This window comes from Takifugu flavidus, chromosome 19, assembly GCF_003711565.1.
Source record: "Takifugu flavidus isolate HTHZ2018 chromosome 19, ASM371156v2, whole genome shotgun sequence".
NCBI classification, from domain to species: Eukaryota; Metazoa; Chordata; class Actinopteri; order Tetraodontiformes; family Tetraodontidae; genus Takifugu; species Takifugu flavidus.
This window is the reverse complement of record NC_079538.1, coordinates 7,435,289-7,450,822: the sequence shown is the minus strand read 5'-3', so window position 1 is coordinate 7,450,822 and position 15,534 is coordinate 7,435,289. Positions and strand designations below refer to the sequence as shown.

Sequence of the window (15,534 nt, the reverse complement as noted above, 5' to 3'; positions counted from 1 at the left end):
GCTGTCACGGCGTGCCATGGCTTGACTAATGTTAAGCCGCAACGGAAAAGTTCAACGGACGGCAGGTGACGTTCACTTGTTCTGGGAATCTGCGTTTTTTTTGATTGTGCACGGGCATTTACAGGCGCTCGATGATTCCTCCCAAAAGGCTTCAAACCCTCACATGATCGCGCACATGCACAGGCTCAGTTTTGTAGAAACCACCCCAAACCTGCGCGCCTATGTCCTGTATCTTATTATTATACAGCTTATCCCACTGTGCGGAATGCTAACGCTATACTGTCGAGGTTGTTTAGGAGCTCGCCTTGGCGTACACATGTCACTAATTTTAGCGTTCGCGCTCCGTTGGAAGACTCTCTGGGGAAAATAAAAACTATTGGTTGAATGACTCAGAGCTTATTTTCAAAATCACGGTTCATTCTACACTAGAATAAGTCAGTGCATGTGCTCGTTGCCAGGACCTTTCTGCATTCCAGTGTGCAGCATAGTATAGCGTAGTGTGTGTGTGTGTGTGTGTGTGTAAAGGGGTGTGGGGACTGATGGAAAATCCAAGCTGACCACAGGAATGTCTCAGTAACACGTGCATCAGGTTCTCTCGGCGCAGGGAACTGACAGCGTTCTTTCATTGACGGCGGCGCAGACACCCGGCGGAGGGAACGCCGCCTGAACCTCCGCGTTCCCACAGTAAGGCGACGCCACGCGACTGGCATGCTATCAGGATTCGTAAGTGCGTCAGGCATCGTAGGGGAGAGACGGTGCTGCGGTTTCATCTTGTTTTGGCAAGCTGGGCGGGGGCACTAGCTTCCTCCAGCTGCTTCCAAACACAAGCTAACATATGCTAACCACGAGTCAGCAACTTGGCTTTAACAACTAAAGCTAATTTTCAAATCGTTCCCTCAAACATTGAAATTTGCTCAATTTCAGGGATAGAAAAATAAGATTAAATCATTGTAACATGAGCAACAGAAGGCGGAACTGAAACTACTTAAACTTTCTAAAGAGCCCTCATAAGTTCTTCTGCTTTTCTTTTTTTATAGAAGAGCACTGTAGTTATTTTGGATATCAATAATTCAGAGAACCAAAGTGTTGAGCAGTCTTAATCACATTTGGCCAGAGGCCTTCTTCAGTTGAAACTTCCTAGAATCTGCACTTATCATAAATGAGCCCAACTTTGGAAAGTTTAAGTCAGATTTAAATCCCCTTCATGACTCGGTCCTGAAAAGATGAGGACTACAAACACACACACACACACACACACACACACACACACACGCACACACACACGCGCACACAGGTAAGCCACCAGCCACCCCTCCCCCACTGCAGCACGGCGCCCCTGTGGTCTGCATACTTTAATAACTCAACTCACATGGTGCAAAACTCCGGGGAAAGCGACGAATACTTAATTACATCCATCCAGACTGGGGCCGGGATGTCACTGGCTCCTCCCGTCAGCTAATCTGTACAAGGGTGAGTGACTGTAGGCCTCCTCTGTTCCTGCACACCCACTGAATTCCCCAGTTTGTCTTAATTACAGGTAGATCTGGCAGATCAGAACACAGACATGAAGGGGGGGACACCTGTCCGAGGCCCGGTGTGGTTACGCTGCATCGGGTCTTCAATTGGGATTCAATCAGTTAAATGTTGGGTTTGTAGGAATCTGCTGTAGGAGCCTGAAGCTACATCACTTCCTGGATGTCTTCAAAGCGCGGTTTAAGTATAATTCTGTGGCGGTGAAGGTTTGAAAATAAAACGGTTTCAGATGAGCTTCGGGTCAAAACAACCAGAACAATTACTGTCACATTTCTACCATAAAGAGAAGAATCTGGGATTAGCCGTGCGGCTAGCACGGAGAGGCTAAAGCAGGAACAGAGAGAAGAAGATGGAGGAGCAGAAGAGACTCAAGCCAAACTTGATTATGGAAAGTTTCAGCCTCACCAGGTATCTCTCCTCATCCTTCATCCCCGGCGTCCGAATCAGGTGGTTCTGCTCCCCCCTCCAGTCCCCGAAGCGCCGGAAGAAGTAGTTGGAGAGGAAGCGGCTGATGGGGTCCCGGATGATGTTGATGTAGACGGGCTGCTCTATCCTGAACCTGCCCGAGTCATCGGGAAAACAAAGGTCAGAGCTGCAGCCGCCGCCCCACAACTGCGCGGCGGCGGCGGCGGCGCTGCTCACCTGGTGAAGTTCAGGAAGTGGACGTGCCGCGTGTAGAGGAACGGCTGGGGGATCCCGCTGATGTTCCTCATGAGATCCACCTGGAGAAGCCAAAAGAAATCAGCTTCAGCAGCCGCTGGGTCAATTAGTGCCATCGGCTCTTTCACGAAATCTTAAAAAAGGTTTCCTCGGTTACTAAAATATTCCACTTAAATACCGAACAACGAGCAAACTTGAGGTTTAAAACAGTTTCCAGCCATTTCTCTCATGAAACCCTCGATTAATGAGCAACGAAGAACAAAAACGTATTTCAAAAGACTAAAAAAATCCCAGTTTCCCCCCCAAGGACCCAGATTGAGACTCTTAAACGGCGGGCCAAGAGCTGCAGCTCCCGCAGGCCGCCGCCGGTCATGTGACCTCTCGTATCTGCGACACATGCTGTCGCCAGACACTTGTGCGAGGCTTCGACCCCCCTAATCCTATTCCCCAGCATTCTTTGCAAGTCGGGTAAACACGCAGATGTCAAGCAGACGTGATCCCTCACTGGCTTCCTGTCAGAAAACGGGAGTAAAATGGCGAGCTGGCGGCTCCGGAGCGGAGGGGAGCGCGTGATGTCATCTCCTTAAACGGGACGCAGCATCAAGAGCGGTCACTGATCAGGAGCGGCATATTTTAATGTCAGATCGGATCAGAACGCAATCAAGGATCCTTCCTTCCGGTGAGGAGCCACATGTGGAGGAAAGAAGAATAAACAAGTCCAGATGCTTGTGGTTGAGTTTAAAATCTCGGTTTTACTGCAAAGTACATTTATTACAAATATTTATGAGCCTGTTTGTCCTTTCTGGGCTGCTGTAGAAACACGGCGGAGCGACATGCCGCCCCCATGGTGATCGGGATCTCTTACTCAGACAGAATGGAGCTTTAAATCCTCACAGATCTCGGCAGCGTTTCCTCTTAAACGGTTTGATTTCCACTCAGTTACAGGAGATTCGAAAAAGAAGAAAAAAAACAAATTACTGACTTAATCTGGAATCAAACCGGACAAAACCCTGCTGGCGTACTCCCAGGAGCAAAACTCCCAACGACCACGGGGGGCAGCGTGCATATTAACTAGCGTGTGACGCACGAGGTGAACGAATCTGTGCGATGATCCAAAATGCTGCCGCGACGATGCAATAACCCGCTGAATGGGTGCACGTGGCCACCTGAAGCTCAGGGCACGTTCCCGCCACCCGCCGGGACACGGACCGGATCTGGCGGGACGCCGCAGTCACACTTTGAGCGCGGATGGAACCGAACCGGCTGTTTTTAGTGTGGTGAGCGTCGCCGCGCTGCTGTTTGCATAGCAACCGTGTTTTGTACAGTGTGCTCGTTTATGGGCGCAGAACGGACCTCATCTGAGGAACTCTGTACATTTCCACTCACCCCCCCCCCCCCCCCCCCCCCCGAAGTTTAGTTAGCCCACTTCTATTGATTTCACCAATGAGTTCCACCTGGATTAATCAATTTCAGTGCTTCCATGCTCTCACACACACACACACATACACACACACACAACATATCCTGGTTATTCAAGAATTTGTTGGTTAGTCAGAATTTGGTATGTTTCTCTGTATGTGTGTGTGTGTGTGTGTTCCATGACCCGACACGCCACTCCTCTGTCTGACCAGTAACAACCCCCCCCCCCTTCTCCAAAATCCCCCTCCCCCGGCGTTACAGTGAGATGCAAGAAAAGCGAAGGTCGCGCTGAGATTCCTCACATACCTGCAGACTCTTGCCCCCCCCCACCCACCCCCACCCACCCCCTCCTTCCTGTGCCCCTCTGGCGTGCATGCAGGGCTCATCGGGGGAAAAGCAGCGAGGGCCAGAAACCACAGAGAGGCCAGACTAATGGAGCTCCGTCCCATTTTAGAAATGAAAAGGACGAACAAGGAGGAATCAACCCGCAGCTTCAGTAAAGGCTCCAGAACGAAGATGGAAGAGGAAAGAGGAAGAAATGTGACTCTGGAATAACAATTTGTCCTCCGCCCGTGCGCCTCAGCTGCCTGACACACACGTTTCTGCTCCGGTTGATGCTTCTGATAAAAGCACACAGCGATGTGGATTATTAAAGGAACTCCAGATTATTACGAGATGTTTTCTCCCTCCCTCCGAGGACAGAGGGGTCAGTGTGTGTCTTAAATCTGCTGCACAGCTCCCGGTGAATAATACACCTTCACTTCTGGCGGCCCACGCACGTGAATCATTGCCAAACCCGTCAGTGGAGCCGCAGAACATCCAGCTGGAACGCAGTTCCAAAACTGCAGCCATGAAGCCCCGACCACAACTGATGAGCGGAGCATCTAACTACAGGGTGCACACACACACACACACACACACGTTCACATTTCTATCTGACATAGGTATGATACCTCAGCCAGCTCCCTACACTAACCATAACCATCTGCACTAACAGCCAACCCTAACTAACTCAATTCTAACCTCAACCTTAAAAACACATGTCAACAGTCCTTTAAAATTGTGGGGACCAGCCAAAATGTCCTCACTTTGCTAGCAGAATGAGAATGAGCATTTTGGTGCCCAGTATGTACCAAATACAAGAACACACACACACACACACACACACACGGGGTGGCCCTGAGTTCAGCAATAACGGCAGTAATGAACAATTCCTCACGTGTTTACAACAGAAGCCGACTGCGACATGAACGAATCATCGCTGTCACACGCGCCGTCCTCTCGTGTTATTTAATAAGATATTTTACACCAATCTGGGACTTGCGGGAATGTTGGGTGTCGCCTCGCCCCGGTCTAATTCGATGGAGTTATTGCGCATATATTCTGGTAAGAAACTGCCCCAGATATGACTCATACACATTTTCAATTGGAACCCCCCCCCACCACACACACACACACACATACACACACTCTGAATATCTGCCAACTGTGGTTTTAAAAGCAAAAGCAGTTTTTCGTAACAGGAAGTTTCAGCGAGCAATAAAGCAAACTATCTGCGCGTCATTTTTCCGTGCAGCAGGTGAAACACGAACGCACCACCAGCGCTGATATTCATTTGATCTTTTATCTCCGTCCCTCCATCGCAACCTGCTGGAGATATTAACTAACAGATATTCATGTGCAGAGGGTCCCAGGTTTATCTCCTGGGTGGTTCTTGAGGGCACAGGCGCTGGCCGGGGCGCTGCGGTTCTGCCTCAGTTCACTCTGACTGACGCACCAAGTGTGAACGCGCATACATGACGGGCCTGCTGACGGGCTCGGGCCCCGTGGGGCAGCTGCTGCAGCAGGACGGAGAGCCCGAGGTCTGATCGATCACATGACCAGACTTCTGCCTCCCTCATGGCTCGGCGTCTCCAATGAGCTGCCGAACCCTCTGCAGAACCACCTTTGACCCCATTTGGTTACCAGGCAACCACGTGACTGAACTGCCATGCGGCTCTCACCTGTTCATGTTTGGTGAGGCGCGTTTTATTGTGGATGTCTGAGGAGACCAGGTTGAACTGGTGCTTCTCTGCCAGCAGCCGCAGCAGGATGACCACCGTCCGGCTGCCGCACTTCCCCACGCGGTTATAAACCACCTGGCTGGGGAACGGCAGCACCTGCAGACACAGGACAGAAACAGCTTTAATGCTCGTGTTTATCTAACCACGGATGGATTCATGGAGCGTGTGCGAGGGAAGTTTAAAAGCTAAAGGGTGGAAAATATCTGATTTATGGAGGGAGAGAGAGAAAAATGAGAAGCCTGGAGACAAAAAGAAGAGCAGTTATTGGAAATTTAATTAAGCTCTGACCCTCTTACCTACTACTCTGAACTTTAACCTCAAACCTTCTCACCCCTAAGGACACACACACACACACACACACACACACACACACACACACACACACACACCCACTACATGTCTCGCCAATTAATCCGGTAGCTCACCAATGACAGGAGGGTATGCATACTTTCTCTTTGAAGAACAAAGCCAGTTACAGTGGAGGAAGTGGAGGCCGCCGTGCACGCCGAGCATCAAACTCACACAGCAGGAGGCCTGAAAGAATGCGCTAATCTGACAATTATCCCCGAGGGTCTGAAAGGTTCAGAAGAAGGCCCTTAAGAATGACGGCCAGAGGAGAGGAGAAAGAGGGCCAGTGAGGAGAGAAAGGCACAACGAGAGCGTCACCGTTAAAGCCACAACCCCCGTTCACTTGAAAAGAAAACTTGAATAAAAAGTGCGGAAAAACAAATGACACAAAATGATCTTTAATCTTGTCTGAAGGGAATTTCGTTGGAGCCCACACAGGTGTCACGCCTCCATCAGTCCTTCACATTGTTCCTTTTCCTGGAAGCCAAACGGACGTCACCAGTGATTGAACTGGTGTGCGGTCAGGAGTCGGCACGTGAGCCCCAGGATGAAGGAGGGTGGCTCCCAGATACCCATTCAAGTTCTACTCCATGTGTTAAATGATTGAAAAAAACAAAATGTCACTCAATAAATCTGCATAGTTACACTAGAATTCAGAATTCTGTATACGCCGCTATGAATAACAAACAAAAGTGGTGTTTTTTGGAGGAGGGGTGGGAACTGGAGATGATTTTGGACAGCTTTCAGCGGTCCTCCTGATTTTCCAGACACTTCTCAGCTCAGACGGTTGCTTTGCAGGACACCGACTGCCTGTCTGCCGGCTGACGTCGGTGCGCGGCCTCAACAATCTGGTGCCGAGTATTAGAATCGCTGCTCTGGCTCTGAGCTCTCAGACGCTTCTGGTCTTCTTATCACCTCAAGTACGGTTTCGTTCGAATGAGAGAAGCGTTCAGCCTCTGCCAGCTGGGACGCCTGTTGAGTCTGCGGTGTAGAGAACAGTTACATAAGAGAGTTTCTGGCCGGGCCTGCATCAACAACTCTTTGAGGGGACCCTTATCCCGCACCTTTTCCCTCTCTCCCCAACCTCTTCTCTTTTATGGCTCACCCACACGCGCCTGCACCCAACTCTCAGGACACCTCGCCGTTTTTAGATACTGGTTCAGTTGAAATTACGGCTCTGCCGGCCAGGCCACCCACCTCTGCTGAGAAAAGAACATGGCCACTCCGCCGTCGACCACATGACAGGGCCGTGAAGGCACGTTCTGGTTGGACGACCATCCATCTGCCTGCCAAAGGGCTGCTAACCTGCTATTCCTGCACTTGATAGACAACAATTTGGATTCTCAGCATTTCCCACGATTGATGATCTACACATTCATCTCCATGCTCACCCTTAGGGGGAGGGAAGGGGGGGGGGGGGTCTGGCTCTGAGTAAACAGCAAAACATCCACCAGACTCTGTGGATGTGAGTTAGGATAAATTGATGCTCATTTACAGAAAAGAATGGGAAAGCCAGCCGGCATGTGCTCAGTAGAACCCATTAATCACTATTGGTAACTGCCAAAACGCTGCTTTTGCCTCTAAATTCTGTTGAAATTTACCTACATAGAGTAAAAATGAGGATGCAATACCTAAATAATAACCAAAAATGATGGATGTTATTGTTTTTATTATTGCAGTTTGTCATATTTGCCACCTAAAATGTCACTTTACAAAATCTAAAATGTGCAAGTTCTTAGCTTTTCACTTCTGATTTCAATCTTTGTGACCTTCATTGAAATTCAGTAATAAGGATTAAAATAGAAAATATGAATATGGAGGCATTATAAATAACATAAGAACTAATATGATTTCATTGGAATTTCCACATGAATTCCAGCGTTCACGTTCCAGAATGTAAATACCGAAATAATCCCAAGATGCCTGAGGACGGACTGAATGGATATACTCTGCCTCCAAAAAGAAAATATGGAAACTATTTGCAAATGTGGCCAACGTAAATTCCAACTTTCCTTGGATCTGGACCGACTCAACCACGTCTCAGCTCTGCTAAATTCTAGCGCCACATTTACAGAAATGTAGAAAAAAGCCGAGGAATGGAGCGACAATGAGGTGGCGCCTGATAAAAGGAGGACATAATGAACAAGGAGCAGGCGGAGGAAGAAAGAAGTTGGCAGGAAAAAAGAGGGAGCAAAGAGGAGAGACAGTCCTGCAGCTGGACGAACACAAGGCCTCTGTGTCTGCACTGTACGTGTGTGTGTGTGTGTGTGTGTGTGTGAGACAGAGAGAGAGAGAGTGTGTTCAGAGAGTTCAGAGGCAGACTCACTCTTGGTACAGGGGGTCCGTGGTCGTCCCGATACGTGGATTCACCTGCAAAGACAGAGCAGTCCCGTGACCTCTCAGCTAACAAGACATTCAGGACAGTTTAAAATAGCGCTGCATCGTCTGCGTAGAAGTGTTATTTCTCCACCACCTTCAAAACGGCCAGTGTACAGAAGAACTTTTGCATCAGGCCTGCGAATGTTGCACAGAGCTGTGATTTTATTCACCGCACCAACAGCCGCGCTCATTCAAGAGCATCTGTGCATTTCACACCACACACACACACACACACACACACACACACACACACACACGGGGGACTGAATCTACAGTTAACTCTTAAAACCAGATTAATTTCAGGAAATGTTTCCTGTCACCTTCATCTCAGGGCAAAGACCATGACAAGCAAGAACAGAGAAGCCAACACCTCGCTGACACGACACGGTGACGACCGGCTGTGCCACAACAAGGCGGAGTCTTCAACGTTGCACAGAGCAGATGAATATCTGCAGAGGAAGAGGTTGATGCTCGTGATAGAAACCTCAAAAAGCAAACATGGAAGCCACAGAGGAGTCAAACAGATTTCCTCTCACCATCACCAGCTTCCTGCAAAGTCGTAATGTATTCGTAATTTCCTGGAACCAAATAAAGACAAAGCACCACAAGAATTTCCAGAGGTCCCTTGAAGAGCAGATTTAAAGAAATGCCCCCAAACCGTACAAATCTACGCTACTTTCATCAGACGAAACATGGCTCAGATGCACAGATTACAGAGTTTGGCACACAGATCACCACATCAATCCCCGGGAATGGTGCAGGAGGCACATGTTTGTTGTTACTCTGATCTCTCCGAGGTCATAGCAGGAAAAGGATTCAGGGAGGTCAGCATCTCCTCCCATTTGCCATCAATTTGATCACACCCCCAACAGCCCCCCTGAATTGAGAGCCGCTCCATAATGGACTGTACTCATCAACCCCGGTCTCTTCTGATCTGTTACAAGCCTGCAGAGGATTTAAAGGGAGATCTAATAATCATCAAAACATCAGCAAATGCAGAAAAACAAGTTCTTCCTTTGTTCTTTGTTGACATAATTTGTTGCTAATCTATTACAGCTGGAGTAATTGAGGGCATCAGGAGGAGATGTGAAATACTGCAACATGGGGGGATGTGAAACTTCCAGAAGATCATTCAGAGGATTACGGTGAGGTTGGGAAGTTCTGCTCCATGTAGCGGCAGCAACGGCAATCTCAGTGACAGCAGACACAACAAAGTCTCCACGTGTCTGAGATGCGTAGACTCGTAGCTAAATGGCTAATTGGATTAACAAAACACAAGATCTGTGGACATTCCTGTGTCTGAGTGGAGCCTCACAATCACGAGTGTGTCTGATCAATACTGCAGGACAGACGAATAGAAGGTGGAACAATAGTTACGTTTATCTCATTTAGAGGTTGAATTCGCACTGTTTTGTGATGTAATGTCTGCCAAAACTCATTCCATTGAACCTTTATAAGTCGTCAGTCCCTGAAAACCACAATTGTTTCAGTCGCTGGAATTTTACGTTGGCATTGGCTCGCTCCCGGAATGCTACAGTAAATGTGGGAATTTCATAAATGTGTATTTTGAGCTGGGATCGGCTCATTTGCTTCGCAAAACTGGCGACCAGCCTTAGTAGAACTTGGGAGAGAACGCGTCCCAGAATAGGATCCGAGGTGGGAGCTGAAAAGCCAAACAGGAAAGGCAGCGGAGAACCCAGCCAAGAGGGCTCGGCTGGAGTCGAGATGCGCTCCTTCCGAAGTTAGAGCTTTAATTTAATCTGTCAAGAAATGTCAGACTTACATAATTTCTGAAGCAGCTGCTTCAAACACAGTGAAACTGAAGCACATATGGTTAAAATCTTCACTAAACATTTGCTCCATATTAGAGAGAAAACCATGCCTGCTGGCTTCCTATATGGTTTTCTAAGCGCGTTTGTGTGTGGTCAACCGAATCTTTCATTTGGAGTGTGGGAGTGGCCCCTCCATTAAGACCCATCGCTGGAACCGTCCTCCCTAATTACAGAAGGGAGTTAAAGGAAGGGTCAGGGTCTCCACCCACTGTGCCCTGTTCCACATCACCCTCCAGTAGCTCTAGAATCAACAAGCTCAGGCTGATTGGGGATATAAATAGAGGAAACTGTGCCGCCGCCATGTTGTTGCAGGTGCACGGATGATAAAACACCGTGGGGAGGCTTACTGCACCCTTCAAATTTTGGTTAAATGTAAAAGATGCCTGTAAAAACATAGGCAAATGCACTCAGGGATGGGCAGGGATGTATGTTGGAAACACCACATTGTGGTGGTGCAACCAAAATGGTGTAGGATTGGAAAGGAATAACAAAAAATAGTCCAACCATTTAGATGGGGGGACTTTACACTCGAGTCCCTCGGTGACCTCAGCACAGTGGTCATGTCAGGGATTTGTGCTCATTATCATGCAAAAGTAGCAGGTGACAGAGTTCATATGGTAGCCAGCTCAACATCACTGCGACTAAATAAGTTTAGAACCTCAGGAGTTGCAGGACACAAGCCTGAAATCCAACCCCAACCCTAACGAACCACCTTCAGGTCCAGCTCATTGTCCAGAAGGCTGAATATTGACACTTTTCCTAACTGGCTGGCTGTGACAGTCGGTCAGTTTGTTTTTTTCCTCTAGAAATGCGTAAATTAGAACACTTTCCAAACACTTTCATCACGGTGCAGCGCCGGCTAATGTTGCTATTGCAAGTTGCTGCAACAATGAGGAGAAATCCTGTGTCACCATGGACAGGATGAGACCCATTCTTCCTCTTCAGAGGGCGCCTGTGCGCTCTATCTCTCTCTTCTGCGCTTGTGAACAAGAGGGCACGATGCTGGATTAAGAAACCTGACTGACTTGTAGTTTTCCCGATACGCCAACGTCATCCCTTTAAAGTGAGGCACTGAGCATGAACATAAACAGTATTCGATGCTTCGTCTCGTCACGCGCTCCAGAACCCCGGTAAACACGCCTCACATCAAAACAGAAGTATTTTTGATCCTGGTTTAGGTGTGCCCTAATCTTCCATATCAACAACAGTAGAAGCTTATCTTGGGCAGCCAAGTCATTACATCCAAGCCGTGAAAACAATTGCTCATGCAACCACAGCTGATGACATCTGGGCTCATGGACGCAAGCGAAACAAAAACAAGACGTGTTGCCGCAGTCTATTGAGTAGCTCTTTAGTTGTCTCCAGACTTTGATCAATTAGAAACAGTGTGAGGTAACAAACTGCAGAGGTTGTTTTCAGGAAGCAACGTGTTTATCAGAAAGGAGCTAATTACAGTAGCATCTTGGTGTTTTCGTTTGCCAAGGTCCTGCGGTGCACATCGGCAGCTGAAGCTAACACGCATCCCGGCACGTGCTCAAGCCTTCGCAAGAAAACAACAGTGAAAATACCAACCCAAAAAAAGGCTGTGTTGTTTTACGTCGAGCCTTTAATCACGGCAGCGGGAAGGCCGCGAAAACGACAAACAACGTCCACGCCCTTGTTTTTGGTGGCGGCGGCTCGGCTGCGGGGGGTGGGGTGGTCACACACAAACCTGGACATGCGCTCCTACCTGGCATTCTTCTCAACAACAAATGATTCCACGCAGTGTGTCTCGGTTCTCGTAGCAACGTCTGGAAGTGTTGCGCTTACCAACGTCTGGAATCTGGGAATGCTGGAGTTTGTTCTAACACAGTTGCAGCGCAGCGAACTCTGAGTACATCGGCAAGACTTGCATACCGTAGGAAACACACACGTGAATTATATTTGGGAGAAGGCCTGATTCGAGGATGCAGACAGCGCTCCACACTGCGAGGAACACACTCGTTAGCCTTTGTGTGGGTTCAATCACAGTTCTTGAGTCTTCTCACTGCAAAAGTAGGAATAACTTGGCATTGACACTGGAAACAAGTGCTAGCTTACTCACATTTCTCACAAAGCTAATCTGCTATTAGCTTCAAACGTCAAAACAATCTCACAACAAATCCGAATGGCATAACTAATTGCACGAATGCCTGCGGCAGGTTCGTGACGACGGCTGCGGCCGCTAGAGAAGAACTGAACGGAACGGCAACAACAGAGTTAAAACAGAACCATGATTCGAAGGAGGGATCAGAAATCAAGAGTGAATAACAGGAGCGGAATTCCTTTGGGTTTCATCATGTGACTGAGGACCCAGTTTCAGGGAAAACAGCTGCCGTCGTCTACGGCAAAGTAAGGAAATGATAATAAAAAAGGTTGGAGGGGAGAACTTGACAGCCAGGGGAAGAGCAGGAAGGAAAGAGGAACTCTTTTTTTTAATTAAATCAGTGGTGTTGAGCAGAGAAGAAGATGAATGATGCTGGCTAAAGCTCACTTCATGACTTAAACACCTCTCCAGCAATGACGTCATGATTCGCTCTGAAATATTCGCACAGGCCTAAAAAAGGTGTAACGGCCCCCGTGTTGACGTGTGATCACGAGCTATGGCAGACATTTTACAGTGTGCAGGCTTCATGCATGTGCATGTGCCAGCCACGTGTGAGCAACCATGAGTGATGATGACCGCTGCTTCCAACTGCGTGGGCTGGTCCACGAACGCCCCACTGGCCCAAAAGTTCTGCCGTGTTTGCTTCAAATTTAATGCAGCAGCCCCGCATCATCAGAAGCGAGTGCGCCAGGGACGGCAAACAAAGTTCAAAAGGAGGTGCTAGGTAGCGGAAGCTTTAATAGCTTCCTGGATAGCCTTGTCAATTTCCACAGGGAGAAGGAAAGAGGAGGATGGGTGACCACAAACCTCTGAAGTGTGTTATTTCTGTCACTGAGCCCAACAATGGACCTTTATGGGACCGTCAAAAGGTCCATCAGTGAGATTTGGATCCGTTCCACAAGCTCTGTGTCATAAAAGATTAAAAAAATCTATCCATTTTTTTAATGGTGTTTGCCAATCTCAGGGGCGTGTGCCACCACTGGCACGCATCCACACAGACACTGGCCGGGTTTATTCCATTTCCAGTGACAGGGCATCGGGTTTTGGACTGTATTATGATCAGGGGTATCCAGGGTCCTGTGGTGTTCGCTAACGTGCCTAGCTTACAGGTTCTGGCTACATTTACTTTGTGTGTGTAACTGTAGACGGCTGATTAAACTGTAACTCAGCCTTGAAAGCAAAATCAATATGGAGCCATGCACAAGCAGCAGATCAGAGGAAAGTGGGAAAGCAGCTCTCACAACAAACTTTATTATTCCCAGAGACCATAAACAGGCTCGTGCGGTGAGGCGAAGCAGCCAGGAAGCACGCACCAAGCTAAGACCCATCACACCTAAATACCAGAGTTCCGCTTTAATGAATCTACCTTAATTCACCTCATTCATCATCATTATAACTACATCAGGATTTTGTTTTTCTTACCTAATTAGCTGCTCTGGAAGAATTAAAAATCTTCCCAACTTTGACTCACACTTCGCAGTTACGGACGCTGCAGCTGGAATTTCTGAATTCACACATGCATGAGTGTGTGGCGCGCCTGTAGACTCAGACGTTAGGCCGCACACTTTCAGGCTCTTAATGGTCTTAATAGTCTTTTCTCTCCAGGATCATAATCTTTATGTGTGAATGCGACCGAACCAGCGTGTGTCTCCAGTGGACCAGCTTTTTTCACATCACACACACACACACACACACACACACAGACATACACACACACACACACACACACACACACACACACACACCCTTATAGTTTCTTTCCCCAACCTTCATCGAGGTGCCGAATAAAGTGTTTTTCTGCCATGTGTCTGGCACATGTTGGTCACTGCGACCCATCGGGACGAGGAAGAAAACAAAGAGGAGGGAGCAGGATCAGCTGGGATCAGCTAAGATACACAAAAAAAAGCCACATTTTTTGCGACAACGTTGCTGCAGCAAACATTTGTCAGCCAGCGTGTGCGGGAAGATCAACCACATGGCGACAAACAACAGATGGCAACTCGCACTTCCAACACGAGTGACGGAATATTTATAGATGGAGGAAAATCAGTCTGCATGGCAACAGTGACGCTCACTTAAACAACAGTCTGTGATTAAAAATCCCATTTAACACTGTGACCAAACAGCCGTAATCACGTCTAAACACATGTTAACAACATAACCCAACAGAAAAGGGGTATTGTGGTATGACGGGGTAATTCTATTTTCCAGAAGCTGATAAAAACTGAAAGCAAGAGCACATTTCTGGGGGAAAAAGACTCAGAGTCGCTGGTTTTGACAGGTTTGCAGCGAGCTGTGCAACGTTTCTCCCTCTTAGACTTTATTGTCCGGCTCTTCTCTGGTTTTCACACCCAAACCACGAGCAACGACGAAGAAGCTGCACTCGTTATGGCTCATTAACAGCCTAATTGTCTTTATGAATTTGGTTTCCCCTGCGGTGGGGCGACTGCAGCCGGGCCGCCGATCCAGGCGCACACTGCAACCCTGTGCTCTCCCTCCCACACACTCTCTCTTTCTTCCACACACAGACACACACACACACATGTGGAGCTGGGGTCCACTTGCACGCAACGCGGAGGCAAATACCCTCGGCATCCAAGCGCCATGGCTGTTGATTCATGCTAATTTTGGGGCAGGCAGAGCGCAGCGCTGTTGAGGTGAGGGGAACTCTCTCACCCCTGACCGGCCTCTCCTGGTAAGGCGGGCACGTCTTCAAGCCCAACGCTGCCCTCACTCGCACATGGAACGGTGGCAAAAATATCCCTCTTTCATTCATATGCTGTGTCCAGTGGGCCGGGCCTGGCCGGGCTTCTGTTCAGGGCTGCTATTAGGGCTGCTTGATTCTGGCAGGATTCACAATAATTGTGGTCAATACCGAAAACATATTTAACGTAATTACTGAACGACTTTGCAATTTTCTTTCAAACGAAGAATTTCACTGAACATTAATTTTTCCCCCCAGAGATGCTGATTGATGGTTTGTGGTCGGCCTGCGCAGTGTTCCACCTGTACCAACCTTCCACTCATACTTTCCACTGCTGCTGGTCCATTTATCTTCATATAGGATCTAAGCTAGGTGTAGCTTTTTAGTTAGAGCTCAAACCAAGCGCAGGAAGGGCAGGTGAAGGAGACGAAAGCCAATAAAGAGGATAAAAACATCAGAACATCAGGTGAT

General features: G+C 48.3%; 1 protein-coding gene and 1 long non-coding RNA gene across 2 annotated transcripts in view; both read right to left on the bottom strand.

Moving 5' to 3' along the window:
• The window catches only part of usta (uronyl 2-sulfotransferase a), a 28,100-nt gene that overhangs the window by 3,409 nt on the left and 9,157 nt on the right, over nucleotides 1-15,534 (bottom strand). The window contains exons 2-5 of the mRNA XM_057016013.1: nucleotides 8,350-8,393; nucleotides 5,616-5,771; nucleotides 2,176-2,255; nucleotides 1,939-2,092 (exon numbers count right to left, since the gene is read on the bottom strand). Of these exons, the coding sequence (XP_056871993.1) occupies nucleotides 1,939-2,092; nucleotides 2,176-2,255; nucleotides 5,616-5,771; nucleotides 8,350-8,393 (434 nt within the window). The remainder of the gene's footprint in view (nucleotides 1-1,938; nucleotides 2,093-2,175; nucleotides 2,256-5,615; nucleotides 5,772-8,349; nucleotides 8,394-15,534) is intronic.
• LOC130515652 (uncharacterized) lies at nucleotides 6,088-8,329 on the bottom strand. Its single transcript, XR_008947235.1, has 2 exons — nucleotides 7,088-8,329; nucleotides 6,088-7,004 (listed from the first exon to the last, which is right to left on the bottom strand). It is a non-coding gene; the product is annotated as an uncharacterized LOC130515652 (long non-coding RNA).